Source organism: Biomphalaria glabrata, chromosome 10 (genome assembly GCF_947242115.1).
Source record: "Biomphalaria glabrata chromosome 10, xgBioGlab47.1, whole genome shotgun sequence".
In the NCBI taxonomy this organism is placed as follows: domain Eukaryota; kingdom Metazoa; phylum Mollusca; class Gastropoda; family Planorbidae; genus Biomphalaria; species Biomphalaria glabrata.
Genome location: NC_074720.1, coordinates 7,365,209 through 7,374,499, shown reverse-complemented (window position 1 = coordinate 7,374,499; position 9,291 = coordinate 7,365,209). Strand labels below are relative to the sequence as shown.

Below are 9,291 nucleotides of genomic sequence, written 5' to 3'. Positions count from 1 at the left end.
TGGAACAGTGCGAGTTGAAAATGTAGATAATCTTACATGGTTCGACCTCATCCAAGATAAAAAAAAAAAAAGGTACTTTGAGAATGATTGAAAAAAAAAAAAAGCACACACTACTAATTATACTGCAATAACTCTCTTATGTGCGACGTGTATAAGTCTGTCAGATCACGTGCATGTTGAGGACGAATTTCAAAGGAAAGTTCACAAAAACAGTAAACAAAACAAGTTCCTCTAAAAATAACTTCCCACACAAGGGTATTCTCCCCTTAGAACAGCGTTGCTACTTGTGACGTCAGCAACCTATAAATAGCCACATGAGTCATGACTAAGGGCTTGCTCCAAACAAGCTAAAATTAGCCGCATTTACGCCTAAAAATTAAGATCTCAAGTGAGGGCGATAATGACACATGATTTTTGGTTTTGCCAGTCAAATCTATATTTTATGAAACTTTGACAAAAAATTACATCATGAGAAAGAACTACAAATATGTAGTAGAGCAAACTAAATTTAATTACCTTACATCCCTGTATATATAGGGCCTGATTTAAAATTGATAAGAACCAAAACCATTAGAGACATTATATACAGGACCTGATTTAAAATTGATAAGAACCAAAACCATTAGAGACATTATATACAGGACCTGATTTAAAATTGATAAGAACCAAAACCATTAGAGACATGGGCCATTTGTAAGGTAATTTTACATGTGCTCATTCTTCTAAAGTAATCTAAACAATTGAAATATATCCCTGGAGGGCCACCAAGCTATAGCTTTTAAGTTGCCTTTAAGTAAATCCAAAATTCAGCAATGCAAATATACTAGACAACAAAGTGACATTTCGATTTAGAAATGCATTTATTACAAGAATACTTCAATACAACAGTGTGTGAAGTTTGTAATGACATTAGTGAATTAATGAGCATTACCCCCACACCCTATACATAGGCTTAGTGAATGTTCAAACTTTTATTTACAGCAAAACAAATTAGTTATATAACTAGTCAACAGTCTGAGCAAACAGCTTCACCTTTCTACATACATACTGTATAAAAGTTGTGATAATGGAATACATAATTTTTTTTTGTATGAGAAAAAAAAAAAAAGGAGGAGGGGGGTATAATCAATTAAAATAGCCAATTTGATATAAGTAGAAATTTAAAGAAGTTAATAAAAATAAGGAGAGGAGGGTTAATTAAAGTGACCCACTAACCACTGCTAACACACACACAAACAACTTGTTCACAATCTCAACAATAAAACCTAAGATGTGTACAATGTCTTTACATTAATAACTACAAGAAGGCTTATGCAGCTAAATAAATTGTACAGACAAACAAGTTTGAAACCAATACATCAAAATGAAAATATAAAGATGAACAAACAAGAAAATCGAATCAATTAAATTTTATACAAATGAAAGACGTTGAATAAAAATGACAGTACGGTACTCACACATACAAACGATTCCAAGTTAAAAAAAAAAAAGATATAAATTAAACAATAACTAAAAAAATAATGTCAAAATAATATGAATTTGAATTTCCAACGTATGTAATTGTTGTAGCAACATGAATGGATGTATTGCAATCTAAAAACATTTTATTAGCAAACATCTTTATCAAAACAACTCCTACTTTTTAGTGCTAGGATAAATAGATTGCCCATCTAACAGAATTATACAATGAAAACATTTACAAAACAATGTGAGGATTTGTTGAATGCCCCCCCCCCTTTTATTTTTATATTAAATTATAAATGTGTCTGAATTAAGAAAGCTTAACCATTAAAAAAAATGCACTAGTAACCATTTTGAGTTTGACACATCCTTTTCCCATGAAAAGTAACAGTTGGACACTGCCAGGACTTAATTAAAGAATCATGGAACATCAGTAGAAATATTTTAGTTACCAATACCATATATCGATTTGACCACAATAGTTATCTCTAGAAATGTGTTCCTCGCACAGGGTGCTGTAGATTTGATTTTTTAAAAATAAACCTTGAATAGAATAAACTAATAGATTTGAGATTTATTAGAGTTTATCATAATGTGCACAAAATAAATACATTTTTTTAAAAAATATATCTAATAAAAACACAAACTTCTATTCAATGAATATATATAGATCTTCATTCAACATTAAGAAATGGACATAAAATGTTTATTCAGACAAGCAGCTGTCAATTTATAAGTACAATATCATTTTTAACTTTTATACCTAGGGATTTGGTAATCTGCTTAAAAAATGAAGATTAAGTCCAAACCCCAGACCTTCGACAAGACAGTAAGGTATTACTGAAGGTTCAGCCCAGAACCATCATGGTAATAATCAGATAACATTCCACAGCGAACAACCACACACCCATCCTTTGGGTTTAAAAACAAAAAAAGTTGAGAATTAGGTGATCATGATGAAAACCATATTTATAAACAGATACAGTATTGTACAGGTAAGCAATAACATGAGCCAAACGTTTACCCAATAAATAACTTACAATCAATCACAGACTATGTATTGCTAAGAGAACAACACGTGAGGGATGTGGCAGGATGTAAAATGAAAACCATGAGGAGTGTGAGAAGCAAGTGTGGAATGTGACACCAAGAAACAATCTCTTACTAGGAAACAAAAAAAAACAGTTTAAAATAGCCAATTAAACCCAAAACCCTTTGCCATACATACAGTACATTAACTAAAAGAAAAAAAAAAAAAAAGAACAAAAAGATTAAATCTTTATTTCAATGTTTAAATTAAAAAAAAAAGTAACTCCTTTGGAAAAAATAAAAGAGAACAAATTAATGAGGATACTTTTGAAGATATAACCAAAACGTAGGTGTAAGACTAGATTGTTTCAAAACAGAAAGTAATAAGGGGAGCAAAGTTCATGTCCACATTTTTTTCTTATTTCAAATTGCACAGCTGACAAGTTTGATATTTCGTTCACAAACTTTGGCACGATGTTGCTGTTCAAGGATAGGTGAAACTATGTTACTGATTTCCTGAATGCGTCTCCCAAAACGCTCTCTATCTAATGCATAGTGCTGCCATGTTCCACAGCGATCTTCGGTTCCAACCAAATAAACTGTCAACAGTTCAGGCTCTGCTGCAAAACGTACCTGCAAAAAAAATAAATAAAAAAATTTTCAGCAAAAACATCATCTAAAGACTATTAGGTTAAATCATGAAGTTTAGTGTGACACAATGAATGAATATATAATGATGTCGTTTAAGACGCCTATAAGTTATCCCACACTTTGACTCCATTTAATTCTAATATACAATCAAAGATACAACAGATGGCAAAGTGGTGTTTATTTTGTACAGTGCGCGGCGCAGCAGCAACACAGTGTTATGCTGTGTACAATAAGCTGGGCTTAGACAGCTCATCCCAACAATGCAATCACTCTTTCTCACACATCAACGCACGAGAACATTTCCATTCACAGTGATGGGAACTGACTTTGCAAAAATTTTAGGAAATTTTGTAACCCCCCCCCCCCCCCCACCCGTTTTTTAACTGGCCTGTCGTGGCGACGACTTAAAAAAAGATGTTGCTGAATTTTTTTAAACTACGTAGAATCATTTAATTTCATATTTTCTTTAATTAATGTTGTATTACATAACATTTACACTGCATTGTGCATTACTGCACACAAACTGCACTTCATTTAGCATTACTGCACTCAAAATGCATTCATGGCACTATTGTTTGTATATATATTGATGGGAGGAGAAAGCTTTTTGCAGTCTGAGCATTCTATAATAGATAACTGCTTTACAGATATTGTAACAACTTCTTTCTCAAACAACTATAAGGATTAAATGTGTTTGAAAAACATGCTTTTAAAATTAGTAATGATAAGTTTTATATTAAAATATATACATATCCCTCACTATAGATAGATCTATAATGTAGAGCTACTACTACTTATATCTAATAACTTTTCTAGATTCTAGATCCAATATATTATTATTAGATATCTACATTCTGTCAGGCTTATACTCAGTAACTCACTATAGTCATGTTAAGAAGTTTAAGAAGGCCTACTTACTACTATATAAAAAAAGTATATTCTATATATAAATCCAGATGGTCGGTACACGGTAGGTCTATCACAGTATCACTCTATTAGATGAGTAGATCTAGATCTTATTATTATTATAATAGATCTAGATGTCTAAATCTAATCCCATTTGAACTCAAGGAAGTCGGCAGGCAGGGTTCAAATTAGAAAAATCTAGGGGTCATCGTAACAACAGTGAAAAAATAATAGATCTTGAATTGTAGTAATAGCGGCGATTAGCGCTACATACGTCGTAACATAGTGACCGGGCATCATTCATGATTGATACTCTTAAGTCTAAGTTAAGTTTAAGTCGAATACTTTTCAAAAGCTGGCAAGCAGCCATTGAAGTCTAGATCTAGATCAAAAGTATTCAAATTAAAGAATCTAGATATCTATCTAGACTGATTCAAACCACTCTAATCTGGACCGAGATCTAGACTTATAAGACAATACGGTAACACAAGATTTAAAAAAAAAAATAGAACTTTAACTGTGTCAAAAGACCGGATGTGCGGAGTTCAAAACAAATCAAAAATCTTATTTCGCATTCTTCCGAAAATGGAAAAATAATAAAATCGGATTTAAAAAAAAAAAATGTCTGGAAAACTTCGGATTTTTTTGCTAGAAAATCGGACCAGAAGAAATTATCGGAATTCCGACAATTGTCGGAAAATTCCCATCACTGCATTCATTTTTTTTTTATTATAATTTAAAGATCATCCCATCAACACGGCTGATGAAAGGAATAGTATAACTTCTGCTAAGAGGCCCAATAACACCATAGACCTAGACACTAAGATGAAGATCAAACAGCAGTAGGAAGGTGGAATGAAAGTCTTAACAATTTCTAGTAGCATGGGGTATTCTCATTCACCAGTTCAACTATATTAAAGACAGGCTTTCTAGTCCCTGACCCAGTCATTAAGTGAAGACTTAGAAAAAGATAAATACGGTGAAACAAAGGTAAGTCCAGACCAGTGCGTATAACATTGACCTTTTAAGTTCGATGTCCATGGTCTATGTTTATGCTTCGGTTAAGATTTGTTATTTTTTTCAAACTTAGTCTTTAATAATATTGAATTCTGGAGCTGCAATAGTATACATTACATCACCCAGATTAAATAAAAAGTTAAAATTTAAAGGCGAACTTTTAAATACAAATAAGATTAAAAAAATGCTTAATTTACACAAAAAAAAACTTTCAAATAATTGTACTTATAAGACATACTTTTCAACATTGTTTATAAAAACCATAAGCATTTTTAGGATTCTGAAACCAGATGCTTAAATCATAATACTTTGTACCAAAAAAAGATTTAGGTTAAAGCATTAGTAACTGCCATTTTGTAAACAGTCGCCAAAGAAACAACATGGCATACTTTTATTTCTGGTGACATTTTGAACCTATTTTAAAAATGTTAATTTGAGAGATTTGTCTTAATTTGTTTGTTTAGGATGTTGAAGATAATTACATCCTGGCCCAAACCTCACACAGGACGATGGGCTGGCAGGGATGGAACCTGGGAATGCATTTAGAAAAAGTTTATTTATTAAGAAAGTAAATACCTTAATGAGAGGGTTCTCAATGTTTTCTTTTGTAGTCATAGCTACACAGCTTCTGAAGCCAGCAGAGGGGTAGCACTTTTCCCACTTGGCATTAATTTCTTCTATTGCATTACCATTCACCAACTGCTCACCACCATCTGTTTCGTCATTAACAGACAGGAAAGAAAAGTCTGAATCGGAGGAGCTATCACTAGCGGAGGTGATGACACTTTCAAGACTAGGAATGTTCTTCTGCTTAAAAATTGCATCAAGACTTAAGGCAACACTGAAAGAGTTATCTTTCATTGGAGAAACTGTAGCATCACAACTTGACCAGTCACTGTCCTCACTTTCACAATCAGACAGATCCGAATCTGACTGCAGAGTAAATAAAACACAGGAAGGCTGTTTGCTCATTTTTGATTCAAATTTAACAGGTGTGGATGATTTACATGCAGAATTTATCACAGCACTACAGTCAAGAGTTTTTGAAGAAGATTCCTTTGAAGAACAATTCATGGCATGTTTCTGTTTTTGACGCTGTCTTTTTCTTTGCTTTTTGGATGATGGACGGCCTTTTTTCACAACTTTCCTTTGCGTAGAAAGAACAGAGAGCTGGCCCATACAGTTCGAAGCTTGTGGCTTGTTTAAAATGTTACTATTATGACTACTGCTAATATCACTAACCGAATGATTACAGCTGAAACTATCTGACAAGTCACTTTCATCTTCATCGACAACCTGAGAAGTTTCAATACTACATACTGAGCTGTCACTAGCATTTAAAATTTCCTGAGTATTAACTTCTACGTCTGCTTCATGAGTATGCATGTTTCGGCTCTCTTCTTTGCAGAGATTAGCAGGCTGATCTGGACTGATTACCAGCGCTGGCTGAAATGATTCTGCAATAATTTTTGTCGCAGTTTGAATTTCAGGCTGTAAAAGTTTAGCCAACGATGTTGAGGGTAGGCTAGCAGAACTGAAGTCGGGAGCACTGTGATAGCTGTGTAAAGCTCTACTCATGTTTAGTCTCAAAGGACTTTGAAAACTTGAATCTGTGTGATGGCTGTATTTAAAACTGTGATCTAAAGAAAAAGACTGTTTTCCTGAATTTGTTAACTGACTGAAGAGAGACATCCTTGATCTTCCTTGCAAAGTATGGCCAACTGTTGTTGAAGACAGGGGAGAAGAAAATGACTTTTTCAAATGATTATGTGGTGTTAACTGAAAAATCGATGCCAATGGCAACGATCGTATGCCTGCTAGACTGATCTCATTGGTTTTCACATGATTGATTGATGAATCTTCACCAACACTATTTAAACGTAACAATCCAGGCATTGTTAAAAGTTTCGTGGATGATGCTTGGCTAGGCATAGATCTATATGGTAGTAAATGACTTTTTGTGTGATCTTTAAAATCACAAGACTTCTGAAGTTGGCTGTTCATTAAAATTGCAAACTTGTTAAACACGTGAATCATGTATCAGACAGTCATGACTTGTAAAAGTTCATGAATCTCTAGATCTTGAATCTAGCTATTAAAAACAAAAAAGAAGATTTAGACTTGGATCTAGAATCTAGATAGATTCTTATTCAATGAGTAGAAAGATCTATAGCACCAAGACTCTATCTAGATATCTACTTTGTAGATCTAGATCATATATTAGAATCCGGCTTGGCCGTCTTAGTGTAAAAACTACACCGAAGATTCAATTCTTGCCAACAACTGAACAAATTTTATACAATTCTCATATTCTAAGTAAAGACAGTTAATCTTGACAAATATTCACAACACTGAACTATCAAAGAAAGACTTAGATCTAATATGATCCTTGTCTAGATCCCAAAGCAGTACCTGTAGAAGGCCAAACTCCAGGAGATGTTCCAAACATCCACAAATTCATGTATCCTAATCCTTGGTTGTTTCTTTCACTTTCTGTGAAATGGTGTTGAACTGGCGGTATTTTTTCACCGGCGCATGGAAATAACAATTGTTGTGTTGTAAAGATTTTACAAAGATAACTTTCAGCAAAATATGTTGAAATAAAGCTAATCATAACAAATAAAGGTAATATATCGGTCACTTGTATTAATGTATCCATAATATGAATCGTAATAGTCACTTTATATTGTTAGAAATTCACATCCAATCTGTTTAATCATATTCTCCATGTTAACTTGATAAATACGGATGTCTGACAGCTGTTGTGTTCATCTGATAAAAAATATAGTCCACAAAATATTTGTCCTTAACTTTGTGTCTATTATTTTTTAAAATTAGCACCATTTAAGTATTATAATTTTATTATATTAGTTTATATTATTACTTGGCTACATCTTTTTAATTTATTTTAGAAAAACAATACAAAAATGAAAGCGCATTTATTCTGGTTATTTTTATATCAGAACTACTTCTAGATTGCATCAGAATAAACCAGTTTCACAGAAAAGAAGGGGAGGTAATTGACGGCATGCGCGATTGTCATGGATTTCACTAGAATTATAGATCTATAATAATAATAAATAGTAATAATAATATAGATCTAATCCATACATTTAGAAACTTTTTTATACTCGCATTAGATCTAGATACTAGTCTATTAAGCTAAATATGTCTTTAAGCAACGATATAGATATAGGCCTAACAATTTGGTTGGTTCGAACTGATACAAATGTGAAAAATTACTGTCTCAGTGTTTACTTATAACCAGGGCTTTTTTGTATCGATACGCACCGGTACGGCGCGGCGTACCGGCACCCTTTTGAATGTGGGGAAAAGATATTACTTTTCTTGTATTTTAACGTATATTATTAATTTATTAGTAGTTAAAAGTTAGGCAATCAATCACTGAGTACCGGCACCCATTTTTTTTTTTTTTACAAAACAAAAAAATAAAAGCACTTGATATGACAATTACAAATATAGATCTGACCTAGATACCAACACAAACAGCATTCACACATTAGAATATAAAATATAGAAACATAGAAATATATTTTAAGACATTATATTTAAATAGATATGTATGTCTAAATATAAATCAAATGCTAAAATTCAAAGAAGGATGATCATCTTTGCTATGTGATGACACTTTTTGTTGTTCTTTATTAATCCACTACATTTATGCTCTTTTTTTTTTTTTTCGCAGGGAAACATTGTCTTAGACACTATTGGTTTAAATTTGTAAGCCTAATTAGTCCGAAATAAAAAGTCAAGATAATTACTTATAGAACAGATTCATGAACGCGTCTGTTTCATTGACCTTTAACACTTACTTGCAGTTAACTGACCTACTTTAGCCACTAGTTAATGGAAACATCTGCTGTACGCCCATCATTCCCAATGAAGGTCAGGGGATAAGAGCCAGTTGGTAGTCTCAAAACATTTCAATGCTCGCGCATATTGCTTGTATCTATTTCTACTAGTGAAGCCTTGATCTATTGTCGCTTTAGATGTTTGACTGCAAACTGGACATATTACTAACGATGGCTCACTGGTCGAGTGGTGTGCGCTCCAATATATTGTCGTGGTGGTTTTGAGTTCGAACCCTGCTCTCATTCCCCCTGCAGCCCTACAAAAGTATGGGCCTGGATGTAATAATCGTCAGTCATGATAGAACGTCTAGAATTTATAAACGAAACAACAAACTAAGATAGCTGAGGTCCATAT

At 33.0% G+C, this 9,291-nt stretch overlaps 1 protein-coding gene across 2 annotated transcripts; it reads right to left on the bottom strand.

Moving 5' to 3' along the window:
* Positions 1-841: 841 nt before the first annotated feature.
* Positions 842-7,972, bottom strand: LOC106075263 (uncharacterized). 2 transcript variants are annotated; one of them, XM_013236217.2, is made up of 3 exons: positions 7,477-7,972; positions 5,641-7,156; positions 842-3,123 (listed from the first exon to the last, which is right to left on the bottom strand). In XM_013236217.2, exons 2-3 carry the CDS (start codon positions 7,099-7,101, stop codon positions 2,914-2,916), a joined length of 1,671 nt encoding a protein of 556 aa, XP_013091671.2. In that variant the 5' UTR covers positions 7,102-7,156; positions 7,477-7,972; the 3' UTR covers positions 842-2,913. The 2 variants fall into 2 exon arrangements, with proteins under 2 accessions (XP_013091671.2, XP_055900087.1); XM_056044112.1 differs by having other exon boundaries at positions 5,641-7,972.
* Positions 7,973-9,291: the final 1,319 nt, after the last annotated feature.